Raw genomic sequence first — 23,302 nt, 5'->3', positions numbered from 1 at the left:
AAAGTCACTTATTACATAAACATTCTCTTACTTTGAGCACGAATTTGCTGATCATGGTACATGCCACTACTTTGGGGCACTTTGGGGGGCATCCAGCTCAGTATATAGATGTCAATTTTCCTGAGCACACAGGTATTATAATCAATCATTTTCAAAGTGAGAAAATGAAAAATAAAAGAATGCTTTGCATCATTGTTAAAAGTATGGAATTAGATACTCTGCTATTTTCACCATTGGCCTCTACTGTTCTTCATTTGTGTTGCTTGGACACACCTCTAAATGAGAGCGACTACATTGGTTCATTCCCTTCCATTCTTAACTCCTGAATCCTTTGAAAGAAGAAAGATGGGAAAGAACAGGACAAGGGCACTTAGGATTGTGGTATTCCTTGAGAGCCTGTATCACCATTCAAACTGCCAAGGTATCTGCTATGTTGCTGTATAGTTACATGTACAGAAATCATGCTCCCTGGTCCCAGCTTCCAGTCTACACTAGGCAGCAGCCATGTGTCCAGGGCGCCCAGGGCACATCCCTGTCATTGTGCTCATTCCTCTGTACCTTCATCATCTTGTATTACCCAGCTCGTAACAGATGTTCAAAAATTGGTTTTGAGAGTAGAGAATGGACTTGAGGACACGGGGCGGGGGGGAAGGGTAAACTGGGATGAAGTGAGAGAGTGGCATGGACATATATACACTACCAAATGTAAAATAGATAGCTAGTGGGAAGCAGCCACATAGCACAGGGAGATCAGCTCAGTGCTTTGTGACCACCTAGAGGGATGGGATAGGGAGGGTAGGAGGGAGACCCGAGAAGGAGGGGATATGTGGATATATGTATATGTATAGCCGATTCACTTTGTTATACAGCAGAAACTAACACACCATTGTAAAGCAATTATACTCCAATAAAGATGTTAAAAAAAAGTGCTAAAATTAAAAAACAAATAGGTTTTGAATGATTGAATAAACAAAAAAAGATTATGCTAATGAATTTATTGTTGAAAATAAGAATGCCTTTGGGTTTAGAAACAGCTAGTTTAGGACACAGCAAAATAAGAGAGCTAAAGGAAAGGCTGAAATAATTAAGGGAACTGATAGTTTTCACAGTATGTTAGCATATACTCTGTAGGGAGACATATTTCAAAGTTTGGCTCCTATTCTCGTTTCCCTGTGATCAATGCAGCTGTAAGACTGCCGGAGGTACTATACATATAAATGACATTACTGTAACCTCATAAAGAGCTAAACTATACGGGACTCAGACATGCGCATACTCATCTAGAACTGGCCACTAGAAGTAAGCTGAGAGTCTGCGTTCTTGATACAGATGACACTGTTTAACTATCATACCTAAAAATATGCTTTAAAAAAACTTTAAAATCTGATCCCCGTGGTTTCTCATAGATAGCAAATAATCATTATTTACTCAATATATTAAATATGCATTAAATACATATGGAACTTAGGTTCACTATATACTGCTTGGTAGTTTGGGGACAGTTTTAGTTAACCATGCTAGATCCAGAATTTTCTAATTTCTAATCACAAGATAGTGAGAGTTCATTCATAGCACACTTTGAGGATTCGATGTTTATGCTATACAGTATTTTGAGAGCCTCTGAGAAGAAATCATATAAATACAAAATATTGTTGTCCTAGGAAAAAGTTAAAACAATATTTGCCTAAAATATACTGTTACATGAAGAACACGTAATTCATTGTTTTTTTCTTTTTTTTAAATTTATTTATTTATTTATTTTGGGCTGTGTTGGGTCTTCTTTGCTTTGCGCGGGCTTTCTCTAGTTGCAGCGAGCTGGGGCTGCTCTTTGTTGTGGTGCAAGGGCCTTCTCAATGCGGTGACTTCTCTTGTTGCGGAGCATGGGCTCCAGGCATGTGGGCTTCAGTAGTCGTGGCACGCGGGCTCACTGGTTCTGGCACACAGGCTCACTATTTGTGGCTCGTGGGCTCTAGAGTGCAGGCTTAGCAGTTGTGGCACACTGGCTCAGTTTCTCTGCAGCATGTAGGATCTTCCCGGACCAGGGCTCGAACCCATGTCCCCTGCATTGGCAGGCAGATTCCTAACCACTGAGCCACCAGGGAAGTTCCTCACTGCTAAATATTACCATGTTCTGAAAACATTTACCCCACCTACAAGTTTTAAAGCACTCAAAATACCAGTTTTCACCAAGAAAGTTTTGTATGTCAGTTAGTAAATATTGAGGTCTGGTGAGAGCTACACAAAGAACTTAGCCAAATATTCACAGGAGGGAAATAAATGTAAAAATACACTTCTACCAAATGTATTCAACTCTAGGGCAAATTGCTTTCCCAAGTAACTTTCACAGAAAGCCTATACCTCATGACTCATTAGCAATAATGACCCCCTCTTTCATGATAACTGAGAACTCACCAGTCAGATTGCAAGGGATTTTATTTCAGGCATCTGTAAAATGTACTCACCTCCTAAACCTCTGGCCACATTAAAAAGCCAAGATATTAATAAGAAAGAAAAACCCATCCACATTTCTCTCTGCCTGAAAGGACTCCTCAGGGCATCGAGAGAAAGATTCACTTCGAAAGAAGTTATATCCTAATTAGTAGTTAATTCTTCTCTCCCATGTTATTTAGTTTGCTCTTTAAAAGACAAATATCACTGCAGCAAAACTGCCCTGTCTTTAAGCAGTAGAAATATACCAACAGACCTTAAGGCTACACCGGCAACCCAGGCATTAAAGAATTAGAGTTTTATGCACTGGAAGAGAATGAAAAACTTAGTGCCCTTAAGAATGTCTCTTCATGAGAGAGCTTAGGTAAAAACATTACATAATTTATTCTGTTTATCATTAGCCTTATTATTCTTCCTTAATTAAAACTGATCAAGAGGGCTTCCCTGGTGGCGCAGTGGTTGAGAGTCCGCCTGCCGATGCAGGGGACACGGGTTCGTGCCCCGGTCTGGGAAGATCCCACATGCCGCGGAGCGGCTGGGCCCGTGAGCCATGGCCGCTGAGCCTGCGCGTCCGGAGCCTGTGCTCCGCAACGGGAGAGGCCACAACAGTGAGAGGCCCGCGTAATGCAAAAAAAAAAAAAAAAAAACTGATCAAGAGACATATGATGTATACAAACACATAACAAAGTTAAAAGGATAGTATATTTGGAGCCTAAAGACCCTAGTTCAAGTCCCAGTTCTGTCACTTACTCATTTGCATAACTGAATTTTTGACTTCCGCCCGGAATGGATGGTTTACTAAGATGTGGAGAACTGGAAAGGGCATCTTTGGAACTGAGATGGAAAATGAGACATGCTATTACAATCTAGAGCCGCCCCTTGTGCTGCTGGTTCCTTCACTCCTGCTAGTTCCTTTTCCCTGAGTTTTACACTGGAATTATTAGTGTTCAATAAATATTGCACAGCAGAGGTGGTGAAGGAAGACAGACTCTTCACAAAGGAGAGCCATGGGTCCAAGACAGCCCCGAGTCAGAAGACCTGAGACTTAGTCCTTGTGGTCTACACTGTGGATCATGATACCGACCATTTTCTGTTGACTCTGGGCCCCTGTTTCGTCAAATTAAAATGAGGGGGTTGGTCTTCGAAGCTCCCACACCCAGTCTACCCCAGGGGAAAACATTCTCAGGAGCTTCCACTTCAGCAAGACATTCAGTGTAGTTCTTTTTTTTGTTACTCTTGTTTAATACTTGTAAAATGCCACACATTTCCTGGGCTGCGATTATTGCCACTTACTTGAACACTGTTTTCCATCAGCTCCCAGCTCAAAACCAGGGTGGCAGGCACAAGTGAAAGATTCCACTGTGTTCACACAGCGATGGCGGCAGGAAGCAAGCCCTTCAGCACACTCGTTTACATCTGCAGAAAGAGATACACAGGAGCTGTGTCTTCAGAGCTGGAATTAAGGTTTATTTGTAAACTATAAAAATGCACTAAAGCATCCCCTGCCTCTCAACCCCCAACATCAAACGTAACAGTAAAATACCACATAGGTTCCATATTTGCAAATAAACCAACTGCGAATGACATGAACTCTACTGTAGGTCTTATGTTCTCAAACACTTCTTTCTACCTATTAGAACCTACTAGTATCTATTAATTTGAAGAAAGAGAAGACAAACAAAAAAATAGACCTTTTCTATCCTCTAATAATATAGGCAGAAGTCATTGTAATTTGTCTTCATGAATATATATCAAATTCTTAACCAAAAATGGTATCTCTCTGATTTAAGACAGTACAAGTGGCCATACACAAGGCAGATTTGGAGTCTTCATATGTAGCAATCCATGGTGTATATTGTACATATGATTGTTACAGGGCAATGCCATTTAAACAATGGTGCCCTCTCTCTCTCCTGACACTGATGGCCAAGTCTATTCAGTATAACATCATTTTGTGGTCCACGTAGTTTCTGCAGGCCCCCCCTTTAAATGGATAGGTCTCACCATTATTTTCCCAAATAGAACCTCCTCCTTGTACGGTCCTGCATGCCACCCCCCACCAGGACTCTTAAGAGAAATACTCATTTTTCTAAGGTATTTATAAAACCCTACATAGGCAGTAACTTTGGGGACAGACTTTTTAGGAATAATGTACCAGATATTATTAAAATAAAAATTTGAAAAAGATATTATATAGATAAGTATGGATATATGTATATATCTATATATGTATACATTTGTCAATTTTCCACAAATTTTAATAAGATCCTATTCTGTGTCAGAAACTCAGCAAGGTAGGTGCTATGCAAACAGAGGACCAAAGCAGAAATGTTCTCTGTCAGAAAAGTATGTTAACATAATCCACAGAAAACTTTATCTTGGTTTTGGCTTAAAGAAAAAAAAAACTAACTTCACACTAATTTTTATGTCTAATTCTTTTTCAATTTCTTAAAGTGTTTATCAGTCCCATAAGTCAGGAAACATTTTGTATTTTCTTAATTAATGCAAATAAACTGTTTCTCATTTCATAGAAATGCTGTGATAAAAATGAAGGATTCTGTGATTTCTCAGAAGTTATTAAAACAAAGACAGTCCCACAGGAATGACTTCATTTATCAGTGCTGGTCACGAAGTAATTTATCACTTTCATCTTTGAATTGAAGTGTGTCTGTTTTGCTATTTCTAGGAAACAGAAATAAGTAACCTTGTAGTTATAGAGTTTCATTCTTTTTGGTTTTAATTATTCCTAACTTCTGAGAGCACTCATTTGCACACAGTTGCTTTTCAAAGGTTATCCCCACCTTCTGTAGCCTATAATAAAAAACTCCCTGTGAGGTTATGGAAGGTTTTGAAATATTAATTCTGGAATTCACTTCAGAACGAAAAACAGAAAACAAAAAGAATTAATTCTGAAACTACACCAGATCATTTTTTGTAACTAAAAATTTCACTGAGTTTTTACAGTTTCATAAAAATACCTTTCAGAATGATCAAATAAGAATATAAATGTTCTTTTTTAAGCATAAATGAAAACACCTTTCTCCTAGCTGTTCTGACTAATCAAAACTGAATTACCACAGAATTTCAAACAATTACCCAATTAATCTATCAGTTTCAACTTCCAACCTGCACAGGCCTTTTTGTATTCAGACAGCTGGTACCCTGGGTGACAGGCACTCCTGGCCACGCCATGCTGACTCTGACAGATGTGAGCACATCCATTTCCACCCATGCAGGGGTCCATCGCTAAAAGCAATTAAGCAGTGATAGTTTTCAATTCATTAACTTCAGAAAGATGCACAAAGCAGAAGTGTGGAGAAAGGTAAAAGAGAACTGGGACAGGAGGATTTCTTACATAAAGATGGTAAGGCCTCTGGAAAGTCTTTCCCACTTTCAGATGACGCTAATCCAACAAAATGTTTCCCATTTTGTGATCTGAGCTCCAAAATCTGAACAAATTCAAACATGGATCGAGGTCAAAGAACTGGCTAATTTTACTCTTCTCAAAAGTCCATCTGCTGCCCTCTTGTACCCAAAGTTAAATAGAATCAGCAGGAACTCCTCCACACACCTTTTCATTTTTTCTCCTTCTGTCCCCACCTTTTCTACTCCTTTGAGCAGCAATTATCCTCAGATAAACCTTTCACCTCCTCTAGATCTCCTCTGCCTTTGGATAAGCAACCACGGTGCCAAGAAAAGGCCAACTGGAGCAACATCGGAGAGTCTTAGCTACTGCTGCCATGGAGATGAAATAAAGAAGTTCAGATCCCACTGGAATTAGTGAGTGACCTCCTTCTGATCTCCTTTTCCCCTCACTTGCTCTCATCTTAGTCTTAGTCATATTCTCTGGAAGTCCAAAGTAATGTGAAGCCACACGTCCTATAAGGAGTACCTCCACACAGAGCTTATTTGTTGAATTGATGAGCTAAGTGATCCTGGTCTGACTCTGTACATCAGCCTTGGCTACATTACAAGCTGCTGGGGTGGGAATTCCTACTCCTGTATGTTCCCCATTTCCTTTTTTAAAATAATGCACAGAATATAAAAAGCAGAACAATGAATAAAGCTACCTTGCTCCCACATTCACCCAGTTTCAATGTAACAACTACCACAAAATGCAAGCTGGCAGTACATTAATGCTTGCATGTTTTTGTTAATTTCTTGTAAATCCTTCCAGACTTTATGAAAATATAAGTGATACAAATATCTATCACAGATACAATATACATTGTTCTACTTCTTGCTTTTATGTAGGGAGAGATTGAATTGAATTTGTGGATCAATTTGGGGGAGTATTGCCATTTGAACAATATTAAGTTATCTGATCCATGAACACGAGATGTCTTTCCATTTATTTTAGTATCTAACTTATTTCAACAATGTTTTGCAGTTTTCATTATATAATTTTGGCACTTCTTTTGTTAAATTTGTTCCTATGTATTTTATTCGATGTTATAATAGCTAGAATCGTTTCTTAACTTTACTTCCAGATTTTTCATTGCTAGTGTATAGAAATCCAATTGATTTTTATAGTTTGATCTTTAATCCCACAACTTAGTTGGATTTCCTTGTTAATTCTGATAGTTTTTTAGGTGGATTCCTTAAAATTTTCTGTTACAAGATCCTGTCATCTGTGAACAGAGATATCTTATTTCTTCCTTTCTAGTCTGGATGTCTTCTATTTTCTTGCCTTTTTGCTCTGGCTAGAACTTGCAGTACCACGTTGAATGGAAGTGGCATGAATAGATATCCTTGCCTCATTCCTGATTATAGGGGGAAAGCTTTTAGCACTTCACTATTTAGTGTAAAGTTACTGTGTGTTTCTCATAGGTTCCATTTATTAGGTTGAGGAAGTTCTCTTCTATTTCTAGTTTGTTGAGTTCTTTTATCATGGAAGGGAGTTGGATTTTGTCAAGATTTTTTTCTTGCATCTATTGAGATGATCAGGTGGGTTTTGATATGGTATATCACATTAATTGATTTTCAGATGTTGAACCCATCTTGATTTCCTGAGAGACATCCTACTTGATCATAGTGTATAATCAGTTTTATAAATTGTTGGATTTGGTTTACTAATATTTTGCTGAGGATTTTTACATCTACATGCATAAGAGATATTGGTCTGTAGTTTTCTTTTTTGTGAAATCCTTGTCTGATTTTAGTATCAGGGTAATACTGGCCCCATGGAATGATCTGGGAATTGTTCTCTCCTCTTCTATATTTTGGGATAATTTGTGAATAATCTGTATTAATTTTTCTTTAAATGTTTGGTATTATTTACCACTGAAACCATCTCAGTTTAAACTTTTCTTTTGGGAAGGTTTTTTTTTTTTTTTTTTTTGGCGGTACGTGGGCCTCTCACTGTTGTGTCCTCTCCCGTAGCGGAGCACAGGGTCCGGAGGCGCAGGCTCAGTGGCCATGGCTCACGGGCCAAGCCGTTCCGCGGCATGTGGGATCTTCCCAGACCGGGGCACGAACCCGTGTACCCTGAATCGGCAGGCGGACTCTCAACCACTGTGCCACCAGGGAAGCCCTGGGAAGTTTTTAAATTACTAATTCTATCCCTCTCTCTCTCTCTTTTTTCTGTTTTCCCCAGGAGGATGTGTGTAGGTCACACACAAATACTACACTATTTTATTTACTTTTTTTTTTTAACCTTTTTTTACAATTTAAATATAGTTAAGGAACAGTATTATGTCAGTTTCAGGTGTATACCATAGTGATTCAACATTTAAATACAGTATGAAATGATCACCATGATAAGTCTAGCTTTACTTATTAAATGTCTAACCAGATTTTCTATTTCTTTAGAAGTCAGTTTCAGTAGTTGCTGTCATTCTAGGAATGTGTTCATCTAAGTTATCTAATCTGTTGTGACACAGTTGTTCGTAGTATATCCTATTTTCTTTTTAAATTTCCTTAGGGTCAGTAGTGATGTCCCTCTTTCATTAATGATTTTAGTTATTTGAGTCATCTTTCCTTTTTCAGTCTAGCTAAATGTTTGTCGATTTTATCGACATTTTCAAAGAACCAACTTTTGGTTTTAATTAATTTTCTCTCCTGTTTTTCTATTCTCTATTTCATCAGTTTCTATACAAATCTTTATTATTGCCTTCCTTCTTTTCTTACCTTTTCTCATCCTTTTTCTCCTTGTGTTGCTCCTGCCCAGTATCAACTCTCTAAAAACTCTTACATTCGAGTCTGTAGATTCAATCTGCCCCACAATTTCACAAAAGTAAAATTTGCTGGACCTTTTCGGTTTTGCTTGTTTTCTTCATTTTTTTTCTGTATGCTTTGTCACAGGTTAAGAAAAAGATGTTGACCTACACAGCCATGTTTATACCAGAAACTTACTTTCTTTACTCCATAACCTCTACCACCAGCTTTTAAGACCAGCAGTCCCCAACCTTTTTGGCACCAGGGGCTGGTATCGTGGAAGACAATTTTTCCATGGAAGTTGGGGGAGACGGTTCAGGCGGTAAGGCGAGTGATGGGGAGCGATGGGAGGCAGCAGATGAAGCTTCACTCACTCGCCTGCCACTCACCTCCTGCTGTGTGGCCCGGTTCCTAACGGGCTGTGGACCAGTACCAGTCTGCAGCCTGGGGGTTGGGGACCCCTGCTTAAGACAATGGGAGAGGTAACTTTTCTTAACTCTGAAAAGTGAGAAGTCAATTCCACCAGATGTAAGATTATAAAGCATATTGCAGTTATCTTTGATATGTTCTTCTCATTGACAACTACCTCTGGGAACTTCTCTAAATTTACTTTAATCTCTTATTGCCCTTAATGCCTTCTTTATGCCCAAGGTCTCCAACTATGAGGGTTACCGGTCCAGAAATGGCTGCATATAACCTCCCTACAGCAAGCCATTGTACTGTCAAAACTCCCTTCTGTTTTTGAGACTGATTTTAACTGTGAACTTGAGGATTGGGCTCTAGAAAAAAACATATGGATTGGACTCTAGAAAAACCATAAAATAAATCTCCTACAGTGAAGTATTTGATTGTAAATTTGCAGCTTTTATTCTCAGCTGCAGAACATAGGAGGGCATTTGAAAGTAGAATGTGGGCCACAAGTATTATTTACAGTCAAGAAAGACTGAAAAGACATTGGAATGTTTATCTTGTGTTTAGAGATAAAGGACAGTGCCCTTTACGTAGTAGCACTTAAATGGGGCTTGTGATCCTCCAAGAGTAACCGTAACTGGGCTTACCTTCTACAATAAACAATGGATATTGGTCAACAGACAGCACAGGAGGTGCAACACTGAGCAAAGAGAAACAAAAAGCTCAATTATTGCTGAGTTCTGCTGGAGGCAACTTCTGGATTACAGCACATGAAAGAGAAACCAAAGGAGAGCTCAATGATCTTCCTCAACTGGAGAGACAGATCCCACATCATGATTGTTAAGGCAAGTAGAATTTGTGGAGTGCTGGAAAGGGGATGGGAGAGTGTTATGTGGAGAAAAAAAACCTCCAAAATCTATATAATGATCTTTTGAACCTTAGACTAAATATAATTCAATATATACATAGGGTACATCTCCATGAAGTCAGACAAAGAACAACACACTGGAAAGAAGAATAAGGGTAACTGTTAGCCAAACAATTCCCAGAGCACACACAGAGCCAGGAATCAGTTCTCAGCAGCCAAGGTGGAGAAATGTTGTTGACTACACAGGGCATTCAGTAGAGATTCCAGAAGGGCCATGGCTAAGTAGTATGGCTAATTGAACCCCAGAGTAAAGTTTACTCTAGATTCGCCCTAACAAATCTTAAAAACAGTGCTTGACAGGATTAAACTAATCTGTACATGAATTAATTTGGCATCCAGAAAAAAATGTATGATATTTTTTAAAGGAGTACAACAAAAGCTAGCACTCAACCATGTAAAATTCATAATGTCCCATACCACATGAAAAATTAATAAACATCTGTAAAGAGTAAAAAAATGTGACCCATAATCAAGAAAATACTCACTCAGTAAAAACAGACTTAGAAATATTAGTGATGATTAAATCAGCAGATAAGGACATTAAAGTAGCACTATAAATAAACCAAATATGCCTAAAGAATTGAAGAAAAAATGCATTTAATAAGGAGGAAAATAGAAGATATTAAAAAACTACAAAAAGGAAATTTTGGAGAAGAAGAATACCAGATCTGAAATAAAAATTTCACTAAATGGGACTAACAGCAGATTAGATAATTAGAGAATTATGGAACTTGAAAAAACTTAGAAATATAAATTATCCAAAATGAAGCAAGGAAAGAAAAAAAAAAACAGCCTACACAATTTAAATAAGAAAGTATGGGTGACCAGTAGGGCAATATTAAGCAGACAATATCAAGTAATTTGAATTTTAGAAGGAGATTCTCTAGTCAAAGTACCAGGAAAGAGGCAGCCTAGCAAGACAGCAAATTTCTACAAAATAACCGCCCTACTATAGCCAAACATGACACCAGAGGTTGAATGGCAAGGCTAGACTATCCCCCTCACCAGGCTGTAATGAGGTGTTTCTCCCCCTCCCTTGGGGTGGTATCAGAGGAAGGTTTTGGAGAGTCAAAACTTTCACTACCACTCTGATAATGAGCCCACTCCACCATGGTATCCATGAAAGCCATGGTGTAAATAGGCACATCTACACTTCCTAGCCAAGTGGCATCAGTGGTGGCCCAGTGCAGAGCTAGAATTCCCATCCCTGCACAGAAGTAATGAGTCATACTCTCCTCAGGAGTTCACAGAAGCCAGATAAGAAAGTTGGACTTCTACCTCGATCAGGCAATAACAGGTGGCATTCTCCCCTTATCTTTCCTAGAGTTGTGTCAAAGAAAACCAACTAAGATAGAAGATTTAAATGAGATATAAAGTCTCATAACATAATACACAAAATGTCCAGGTTTCAATAGAAAATCACTAATAATATCAAGAATCAGGAAAATCTCAAAATGATTTAAAAAGTCAACAAATAAATGCCAATATCAAAATGTTAGAAATGTTAGAATTATCTGACAAAGATTTTAAAGCCACTATTATAAATATGCTTCAATGAGCAATGAAAAACATGCTTTAAACAAATGAAATAGAGTCTCAGCAAAGAAATAGAAGATATGAAGAACCAAATGGAAATTTTAGAACTGAAGAACACAATAACTGAAATAAAATATCAATGGATGTGCCAAAAAGCAGAATGGAGGGGACAGAGGGAAGAATCAGCAGATGGAAGATAGAACAATAGAAATTACCCAACTGAACAACAGAGAGAAAACAGACTGAAAAAGAAAAGAAAAAAAAATGGAGCCTCAGAGACCTATGGAACTATGATAAACTATAGCATTGTGTCAATTAAGTCTTAGGGGATAGAAGAGAGAAAGTGGGGCTGAAAATATATTCAAAGAAATGAGGCAAAAAATGTATCAAATTTGATAGGACATAAATCTACAGATCCAAAAACTTGAGTGAAGCCCAAGCAAATTAACCCCACCAAAACTGATCCTAAGGTACACCATAGTCAAACTTCCAACAATTAAAGTCAAAGGAAAAATCCTTAAAGCAACAAGAAAGAAATGATACCTTATCTATCAGAGAAAAATGTGAAATAACAAAAGATTTCTCATCAGGAATCATGGAAACCAGAAGGAAGTGACAACATTTTTCAACTGATGAAAAAAAACACAACCCAGGATTCTATATCCAGAAAAATTACCCTGCAGGAATGAAGGAGAAACCAAGACCTTCCCACATGATGGAAAGCTAAGAGAATTTATCTCCAGCAGACTACTCTGAAATAATGTCATTTTTCTAAATAGAAGGGAAATTATTTTTTTTAAAAAAAAAGGGAATAGTGCAACATCAGGAAGAAAGAAAGAACAAGAGCATCAGAAAGAAAGAAAGAGCAAGAATAAGAAATATTCTCATTTATAATTCCTTTTCTTAATTTTATTATTCTTATTAATATTTATATATATATTATTTATATATAAATACAAAAAACTTTTCCTCCCCTCTTGAATCTTCTAAATTATACTTAATAACTGAGCAAACCCTATAACATTGTCTGATGTGGTTATAAATGTACATAGAGGAAATAGTTAAATAATTATATATGAATGGAGAAGAGTAAAGAGAAAGTAGTTAAGGCTTCTACACTTCACTTGAATTGGTAAAATGATTCTACCAGTAGATAAGTCAGTTATACACAATATAATACCTGAAACAACCAGTAAAAAGCTAGGTAAAGAGATACACTCAAAACCGTTATGGGGCTTCCCTGGTGGCACAGTGGTTGAGAGTCCGCCTGCCGATGCAGGGGACACGGGTTCGTGCCCCGGTCCGGGAAGATCCCACATGACACAGAGCGGCTAGGCCCGTGAGCCATGGCCGGTGAGCCTGCGCGCCCGGAGCCTGTGCTCCGCAGCGGGAGAGGCCACAGCGGTGAGAGGCCCGTGTACCGCAAAACAAAAAAACAAAGAAAAAAAAAAAAAACCAGAAAAAATAGATAATATTATTGAAGCAAAGAGCTGGTTTTTTTTAAAACATCTTTATTGGAGTATAATTGCTTTACAATGGTGTGTTAGTTTCTGCTTTATAACAAAGTGAATCAGCTATACATATACCTACATCCCCATATCTCCTCCCTCTTGCATCTCCCTCCCACCCTCCCTATCCCACCCCTCTAGGTGGTCACAAAGCACTGAGCTGATCTCCCTGTGCTATGCGGCTGCTTCCCACTAGCTATCTATTTTACATTTGGTAGTGTATATATGTCCATGCCACTCTCTCACTTCGTCCCAGTTTACCCTTCCCCCTGCCCGTGTCCTCAAGTCCATTCTGTATGTCTAAGAACTGGTTCTTAGATCAATAAAATTGGCAATAGTGACTGACAAAGAAAATAAAAGAAAAGATACAAATGACCAATATCAGGCATGAAACAGGATATCACTATAGACCCTGATGACATCACAAGTATAATAAGGCACTACTGTAAACAACTCTGCCAAATTTGGCAACTTGGATGAAATGGGTTAATTCCTTAAAGTAAATACAAACAACCACAACTCGTTCATATGAAATAGAGAATGTGTATAGACCTATAACTCTGAAAAAATTAATTCATCATTTAAACACTCCCCAAAGAGAAATCTCCAGGCCCAGATAGTTTCACTGAAAAATTATACCAAATGTTTAAAGAAGAATTAACATCAATTCTACAATTTCTTCCAGAAAATAGAAAAGGAAATACTTTACAATTTATTTATTTTATGAAGCTTGTATTATTCTAATACCAAAGCCAAGCAAAGACAGTACCTAAAAAAGAAAAAAAAGAAGAACGAGAATACTATAGACCAGTATCACTCATCAATAAAATTGCAAAAATCCTTCCCAAAATTTTAGCAAGTAGAATCCAGCAATATATACACAAATTATGCAACATGACCAAGTAGGTTTATTGCAGCATGCAAGGCTGGTTCAATATTCAAAATCAATCAATGTACTCTTCATATTTACAGAACAAAGAAGAAAATTCACATGATAGTATCAATCAATGTCAAAAAACATTTGACATAATTCAACGTATTCACGATAAAAAGAAAATGGGAGCACTGAGAACTTCCTCAACTTGATAAAGAGCATATACAAGAAACCTACAACTAACATTATACTTAAAGGTAAAAGACCAAATTATTTCCCCCTAGGGTTAGGAAGAGCACAAGAATGTTCATTCTCATGGCTCTATGCAACATAGTGCTAAAAATTCTAGCTGGTGCAATCAGGCAAGAAGAGGAAATAAAAGGATCATTGATCAGATAGGAAGAAATAAAACTATTCCTATTTGCATATGACATGATTGTCTGAAAATCCTAAGGAATCTACAAACTCCTAGAACTAAAATGTGAGTTCAGCAAGTCAGCAGGATACAAGATAAACATATAAAAATAAATTGCATTTATACATACTATTAATGAACACATGGACAGTGAAATTAAAAAGACAAAACATCTGCAATTACTCATTTACAGGACACATTTTATATATTTGAATAGATTACATACAATTCTTTGAAGGCAGGGACCTGACTCATATAACTTGATATCCTCATATGACTAGAATCTATATAGATTCTATATAATCTATAGAATTATAGAATCTATAGAATCTATATAGATTCTATATAATCTTTATAAACTGTGGTTTGTTGGAAAGAGGATGCAGCTATCAGAAATTTGGTTTCAGGTATTGGTCTGTTAGAAGCTGGAAAATTGAATGACACAATAGATACACAGTGGTAGACTCTAGATGCATATGAGGGAATAGGACCATGTCCTTGCCCTACTGAACCATTCATTCTGCTGGGTGAGGTAGACAGTATATGAGTAAATCAATAAGAAAAATCATCACAGATTATTCTGAGTGCTGTGAAGGAAATAAACAGGATGATGTGAGAGACGGTAGCTGAAGAGGAGAGCCTGACGGGAAAAGAGAATTTGGGGTAGAGGTCTTAAGACATCGAGGTAGAAAAGGCATAGCATACTCAAGAACAAAAGGAAACCTCTGGATGCACATGTAAGACACTGTAGTCCACAGTAAAGATTTTGGAATTAATTTCAGTTCAGTAGTAAGCCATTGATGATTTTAAATGGAGAAGTGGTAAGGTCAAAAGTAAAATTCCCCTGTCTCCCAAATCTTGGTTCAATAATCCTTTATTTTTATTAAAGATGGTTAAAATACGTGTATTTTTTAAGAAAATGCTTCATTACAAAATGGTAGCCCTGAAGCCACATAGGATAAAATCTTTCACTGACTTTGCAATCTTAAAAATCTCTCTGTATCTTGCATTCTTATGCACAGTTAAGGCATTTCAAATTCAAAAGAAATTGCTGTTTCTTTTTTACTTCTGTGTAACTTGAAGAACACAAATAAAAAGGTAATTTGGATGTATGAGTTTGCATGAATTTCACTAAATATGTTAGCTTAAGAGCAGTTTAAAATAATACATTGCAATTTATCTTGAACAGCTCAAACTCTGGCTGAAAATCATTTTAAGAACTTGATTATTAGTCACAATTATCGAAAATGCTTCAGTAAAAAAAAATTATTTTATTTATTTTATATATTATTTTATTATTTTATATATTCCCAGTACAACTTAAAACCTTATTTAGGTTTTTAACAAATATGAGATAAAAATATGATTTAAAAATTGGTTATGACTATAATATTTATTTCAAATGAGTGTTTGTCATATACTTCTACTTTCCAAAGAATGTATTGGATAAACAGCCAGAGAGATAGTCTTGACTTATTTGTAAAATTAAACACATACAGCCATCTTGCAAACTGAGCCAATTTACACCTCTGAATTTTAAAGAAAAACTTCTTATAGAATCTGTACAAATGTACACTGAGGCAGCTAAATGTTATTTAATTATAATCAGTGACACAAATTTCAAGCTAAACACCAGAATTTTTTCTCCCTTTATGATGCTCTATTACACTTCCTCAAGTTTTCCAGTCACCAGTCTTCTGACAGTTAAAGATGGAAGAATTAAAGATGCCATGGAAAAGATCTGACTACTTCTGTTCTTAGTATTAAGACCTCCCAAGACTCTCAGGTAACACTTTCTCAAAATGACTTTCTCAAAAGCACATGTTGGTAACCTCCATGTATATCCCCATAGGCCCCAGAGCATTTGCTAAAGGTATTCACTAGTCAGAGTCCCTTGATTTCCTCTCTCTAGAGTCTCACTTTTCGAGTTTCAAAGATGCCTGAAAGCCAGTGACTCTATTTGTAAAGTTAAGATATCCAAGTTTAACAAAATACCCATGTGGCTAAACAATGCACCTCTTCATATATGAGGGTTTATTGGCATTTTACCAGGGAATGTGTTCTGGTCCAAGAAATATATTCCTAATGAAAATTACTTGGCTATATGGCAATAAAATATCCCCTCTAAAATCCCAACAGCTTCCTTAATTGTTGATATTTTAAATATATGGGGTCTCTATATGTGCAGCAATTCTAGGTAGAGGACTTCTGTGACCTTGGCATTGTTCTCTGGACCAATTCTTACTCTTCTTTCAAAGCTTAACTTAGATATCATCTCTTAAAAGCTTTTTCTGAAGCCCTTTAGGCTGGTTTACATGACATGTACTGGGGTTCCTATAATATATTATGTACAACTTTACTACTGTGTACTCTTCATGCATTTGTCTCCCCCACCAGACCATGAGCTTCTTGAGGGCAGGGACCTTTGATTTTTGTATCAAAGAACTCTTCACTTCCAACTTCAGTGCCTGGTATATAATAGGAAGTTGGAAATGTCCCTTGCAGGAAGGAAATGAATGACAAAGCAACATGTGAGAGAATGGTGAAGAAGATAAGCAGATTTTCTATCTGGTGAAATACCAAATGACTATCCCAAGCCTGAAGGAAAGAAATCCTCAAAGCAAAAATGAGATAAAACAATCATTCATTCCATGCTCTTGAAAAAGAGGCAGAAAACCCCCCAAACCTTTAGATTTCCTTTTTAAGTTTTGCTCATTACTAATATTATTCATTTCCTACACTCACTAGAACTGTTAAAGTCCCTCAGAGAGTCAAGATTTATTTCTAGCACAGCATTATGGATCCTTTTCATCTAGTCCTAGATAAAATGCAAGAAATCTATTTAGTTCATGGAGAGAAGTGCGGCTGCCGTTGGAGCTTCTACATGCTTAATGAACTGCACGTTCACTTGAAAGGCTAATCCCATCCAACTAGAGTTAGGGCCATTATGAGGCTTACAAGGGTGCTCAGACATGAAATGCTGGCTAAGAATCTAACTGAGATTCATAATAGACAGCATCCTGGTTTATAGGACAGGGAGGTTGTATTCATCAAAGTACAGTATAAGACTTTGTATTGATTGAATGGAGAAACTAGCCACATCTTCCTATGCTGCTATAGTTTAGTCTAGCTGTCAATTTGGCAGTTCCTGGGTTGCAAATTGTGGACACTATTGCTTAACATTCATGTCTGCTTCACATCCCGGCAGTGTCAGTTCACCATCGATGATGTTTCCTAACTGCAGTCCAGCCCAGCTGAAGAGCCAGTTTCTAACACAATTGCAGCCAGCTCCGACAAGAGGTCTGGTGGTCAAATGTCACCTTCTCTGAGGCACTCTGGAGACTATCTGCTTTATACAGCATTGATAGATGCAATGAGAAAACCAATGGACAGAAAACAAACACTTTTTAAAGTTAAGTATTTTATATTATTAAAAATTCTATTCTTCCTCAGAATTGCTATAATAATTATTGTCTAGCATATTCACATTGATATTTAACAGGTTAACCTTTCAAAATGGCATAGAGGAAAGATAAAAAAGACATGAATTTGTAACCTGACTGCCAAGGTCACTAGCTCTGTGACCTTGGGACAGTCTTTTGACTTCTAGGAGCTTTTAGCCCCTTAACTGTAAAACAAGCATAATAACAACTATTTCATGGTATTGTTGTAAATATCAAGTGAAATAATGTATGTAAATCAACTAATACAGTATCTGGAATATTGTTCAAATGTTAGGCATTATAAGTGTAAATATAAAAGAGAGGAATTGAAATGGACAAAAGACTAATAAGCTAACATCAGAAAGAGAGTTTTGGAATTTAATACATTTAAAGTAAAACAACTGTGAGTGATATGAAATCCAGAGTGTATTCGGGTTTGTGAATAGCTAAACCTGACTGAAGTTGAGGAAATAAAAAATCCTTATGTAGGGAGTTAAAAGAATCAAGACAAATACTAAAATCAGCAAAGATGTACTGAATTCTTACTAAGTGTCAGATCCTAGGAGAGAAAGATAAATAAGAACTGACACTATGCAGGGAGATGAACAAATATGTACAAATGGGAAAAGATGTAGAAAGAGAAGATCAAGTATTAGAAAAAGAACAAGACCAGGTAAGAATAGGGTCTCAAAATCTAAGGGAAGAGACTTTCAAGATGGAAGTCAAGTGCAAGCTGAGGGCTGAGCTTCAAAAGTGCAAGCTGAGGGCTGAGCTTCAAAAGCTTCAAAACTGCTGAGGGCTGAGAGTCAAAAGAAAGTGCTAGCATGTTATGAGTGTTTTCCTGGGGCTAAGTACAGTTTCAGGCACTTCTCACATATTTGTTCAATACATCATTCAAGTAACATAAGGAAAAGTATTTATTGAATGGTAGTAGGGAACAAGGAGATGAACTGAAGAGGTAATAGCTCTGAGCTACATTTGGAAATCTTTAACAAATAATAATACTTATTATAATTACAGACTAATAATTATTAAAATTATGGATAATATACGCTTAATATGTTCCAGGAACTCTTGTAAGTGCTTTAAGTGCATTCATTCATTTAATCTTCATAAGAACTCAATGAAGCAGGTACAATTTAAATATCCATTTTATAGATAAAGAAACTGAGGCAGAAACTGTATTCAAGATCCCAAAGCTAAAGAGTGACAGAACTGGGATTTGTGGAAAAAGGAGGGCTTCAAACTCAGGAGGCTGGATTCAGAAACTTGTTTAACTTCTACACTATACTAGAGGAGAAGAGGTCTGGGCTCTCTCCTGATAGCTATAGAGATGGGATGCTTACAAAAATTGGTTATAAAGGGTGGTGTACCCAAAAGATAAGTGATGAGAAGACAATTAAAGTTGGACAACAATGATAAATACAGAAGACAGAACAGCCAGTGGGGGAATGGGGCTTTTGATCCTGGGAGATGGGAGAAATGGCATTAAAGAAAAATTTGAGAGTGTGCAGAAATTGATTCCTAAAACTCAGTAATCAAGGATTGGGAACCAGCAAAGTGAGGCTCCTGGAAGGTTGCACTGGATAAAGTATATGTGGTATGAGAACAAGATTTGGTGTCATCAATAACTGAATTCCAGTCCTGACTCTATCAAGAAACAGCTATGTAACCCTGTAGCTGAAAATGTACTCCTCTCTGCTTTAGGGTTCTAACAATAATTTTTGTAAGGAAACTTACTAAGCTCTTTACATGCATTACTTATTTAACCTTCATTCACAATCTTATGACATATGTATGATTATTATGCCCAAATCACAGATGAGGAAATACTAATGAGTTTAAATTAACAGCGCATCTTCACAGTGAATGAGGGAGCTGGGATTCCATTCCAGATCCATCTGATCCCATAGTCCTTTATACCACTAGGTCATACTGCTTCTTTAATAACCAGATGTTACCAATGAGAAAAAAATAGGTTTGAGAAACTTGAATCTAATCCACAATGCATAAGTATAGGAATGCAGGAAGTTGAGAGCAATGGCAGCAGTGGCAATTGGGAATCAGTTATTTGAAACTGAGTATGTGTGTAGCACCAACCCCAAGGACCGAGTTGGAGTGCTGGCTAGGGAAAACATCCCCAGAGTTGTGAGCAAGTTTTTTAAGGGGGGCACTTGTTGGGTGGGTGATTGAGATAAGACATGTGCAGGAGTGATTGAAGAGAATTCAATAACATAAGATCATTTCAAAAGTGATAAGAACAATGAAAATGGATCTTCATTGCTTAGCTTTTCCTAAAGCTGGAAATTATTTCACAAGAGTTTTCCTCTTAATGATGCAGGAGGAATGTTGGAATACTGATTTACAAATTGGGATACTACATTTTTCAAGGAAAGTCAAATGTTCAAGTATATTTACAGATACCAGACCTTTCATTTTAATTTTTGGTTCGGAAAATGTTAAAATACAAAAATTTCAAATCATTTCCAAAGTGTTACTATAGCTTAATAACAGTCATCAATAATTTCCATGTATAAAGGCATTTCTAGACATACCAATATTGAAAACAGACACACTTGGAACTTCTATGAAAGCAATGGTAGATATAATTCCTTGATGTATTTGCAAAAGGTACAATAGGTCAATGAAAACCATTTAACCTCAATGCTCCAATAATCATTTATTCAGCTTCTAGATGATCTCCGTAATTCAAAGGATTCAGGCAAACATTTCCTTAGGTCAAATACCACTAAAATAGGAAACACAGGACACTTTGCAGATCTGGACTAATCAGTCATTAACCTTTACTGAAAGCCTATTATATATGCAAGGCACCTGAGTCTTAAAGATTTTGTCAAATGTGAATTTATACAAATCATCTTTTAGACTTCCAAAATATTTCATAAGGTCAGAACAGAATTATTAGGCTTGTTTCCCGCAAGATACACAGTGGTGATGTGATTTTCTAGAAATCAAAACAGGATTTGAATTTAGTGTTCTGTTGCTTCCGGTTTTCAGTCTATGTGTGTAGGGCTGAGGTGCCCTAAGATTTAAGTTTGCATAAAAATCTGATGTCATGAATTGTGCAAATAACCTCTGAACCCTAACAATTTTAACCACTGGAATTTATCTTAAGGAAATTATCATATTGGGAGCAAAGATTTATCTGTAAGAATATTTACTGCAATTTTCTTTAAAATAATTAAAATGTGCAAATCTAATTATCCTACATCAGGATATTGGGCTGCAGTTATAAAAACAATGGTATGCTATGCATAGTACAGTCAGCTGGAAAAATCTTGGGTTCCAGAGTTCCAGTTCCTGGGTTCAAATCCTGCTTCTGTCACTTTCACGCTATGAAATCTTGGGCCAATTACCCAACTTCTACTGTGCTTTATTTCCTCTTTTGTACAGTGGGGATGGTAACAGTGCCTACTTCATACAGTTGCTGTGAATTTAAATGAGACAATGAATATAAATGTACTTTTCAGTGGTGTCTGACCCAAAGGTAATCTAAGTAAATATAAGCTATTATTATAGTGCAGTCATTAAACATCATATGGAAAAATTAAATTTTAGTTAAATTTTTGTAATTAAATTTATTACACTAAATAATGTTTTAAAATATTTTAATAAGGCAAATTGTATAATGGAAGGTACAGTATAATCTTATGTCATTTACTTATACAAATAAAATACTTGAGAATATATACACCAATACATAAAAATTGTTACTTCTCTATCATGGAATGGGCAGTTTCTACTATTTTTCTTTTGTGTTATTTTATTATCCATTTTTTTTAGATTTCCTTCAATGAACTTGTATTGCTTTTATAATAGAAAGTGTAAAGCAATAAAAATAAAATAAATTGCATGGCATATATTGATCCATGACAAAGTTAAGAGGACCTCAGTAGAAGCTGCTGGTTTTAGTATGTCAGTAATTCCTGAGGCAAGAGATGCTAATGACACCAAAAAGACCACAGGGAGAGGAGAGGTGTGGAGGGGGACTCAGTGTATTCAGTATAAAGTAATAGAATTTGAGGTTGATGACAGTAGGACCAAAAAGTCAATGTCTGCTGAAAACACAAAAGGTGCAATTTCAACATCAAGATCGCTACCACTGAAGTAGAAAATAATTGTTTATAATGATCTGGAAATAGAGTGATTTTACCTTGACTTAAATATGTAAAGCCCTGATTAAATTCAATCCCTCTTTATGCTTTCTTTGGGATTATTTTTATTTTCAGTTCAGTTTTAGGTGTCATTTCAAGGTCTGAGCAAATCCACCCCCATGGTAAATGGCAGTGGGATACAAGGGTGGAAGGATCTTCAATCATTCCAAATGGTGGCTATATACCTTTAGTGTTGGTTTTCCTTATGTACTTCTAACTTTGAATTTTTTCAGTACTCCTTTTATGATGCCAAGTTATTTGGTAAAAATCACTGCTGGTATCTAAGATGTCATAACATGTATATGTGTGTATATATATATATATATATATACACACACACACATATATATACACACACACACATATATATATATATATATATATACATATATGTACGTATATACATGTCACATTCCTGTTGCTTTCTCTTTACTGCCTTGGACAGTGACACGTTGTCAGCAAAATCACAGCCCTGTGTCTGTGAGCACTGCAAATGTCCTTCCAACTGCCACACGATTATCTGTGGGTTCTGGATAAAAATATAGGTGAACCATGAATCATCCCATAGGTCTTTACATTTTCTAAAGTCAACTCCTTTGGCACAGTTGCATGATTTCGAGCTTTTATTAAAAATGGTACAAATCAACGTGATTAAATCAATGAAATTCCAACCACGTGACTTCATAACTGGAAACATAAGTGAATATGATTTAAATAATCCCAATAGCTTTTGATAGAAAAAAATATGTGTGACAGCAAAGTCCCAAACATTAACTTGAATAAAGTAACTAAACTATGTTGAGACAGTCTAAGTCAGTGGTTGGAAAAGGGCCCCACTTCCCTGTCCTGTGTTATTCAGTATTCCATGAGCTACCTCCAGGAAAAGAGGTGTTACTACCAAACTTCAGTTTACAGCTGAACTAGCCTTTCAATCAAATTTATAATCACCTTCCTAGGGGCAGAAAAATCACTCTCATGCAAACTGCCAAACAAAAAGGAAGTGATCCATAAATGTTTGTTGAACAAATAAAGTCTTCCCATCTTTCGCTGGATTAGGATTAGATGACTGTAGGCAGAGAATCTGCTTATGTCAACAAAGAACTTAATTATGCAGAGTATTTGCTAATGTCAGTAGTTGCTGGAAGGCAGATTTTTGGGGGACGACTGGAATTTCCTCCTAAGTGTACCAGGATACTAGAAGAAAATGCCTCTGTATCCTGATTTTATCCCAAGTATAACAAAACCACGGTCTTGGGAAGTTTGTCTACACTATATAATATATCAAGTTTTAGTTCACCCACATAATTCTAAAGGCAAGAAACCTTAATATATTCATTTTCTTCTTCCCACTTCTATCCAAAATTGCCAGTTGTTACTTATTTATTGCCGGCAAACTGTTGATTTTATA

The 23,302-nt window shown here is 36.6% G+C and overlaps 1 protein-coding gene across 25 annotated transcripts in view; it reads right to left on the bottom strand.

The window, feature by feature from the left end:
- LOC307187328 (uncharacterized protein) overlaps positions 1 to 23,302 on the bottom strand; it is a 666,419-nt gene that overhangs the window by 179,140 nt on the left and 463,977 nt on the right. For all 25 annotated transcript variants that reach the window (XM_079923227.1, XM_079923220.1, XM_079923230.1 and 22 more), the window contains one exon: positions 3,742 to 3,864. In XM_079923227.1, coding sequence (XP_079779353.1) covers positions 3,742 to 3,864 — 123 coding nt within the window. The remainder of the gene's footprint in view (positions 1 to 3,741; positions 3,865 to 23,302) is intronic.

Source organism: Stenella coeruleoalba, assembly GCF_951394435.1.
Source record: "Stenella coeruleoalba genome assembly, chromosome: 5".
Lineage (NCBI taxonomy): Eukaryota > Metazoa > Chordata > Mammalia > Artiodactyla > Delphinidae > Stenella > Stenella coeruleoalba.
Note: the sequence above shows the minus strand (reverse complement) of the source record. Positions and strands in the feature narration are given on the sequence as shown.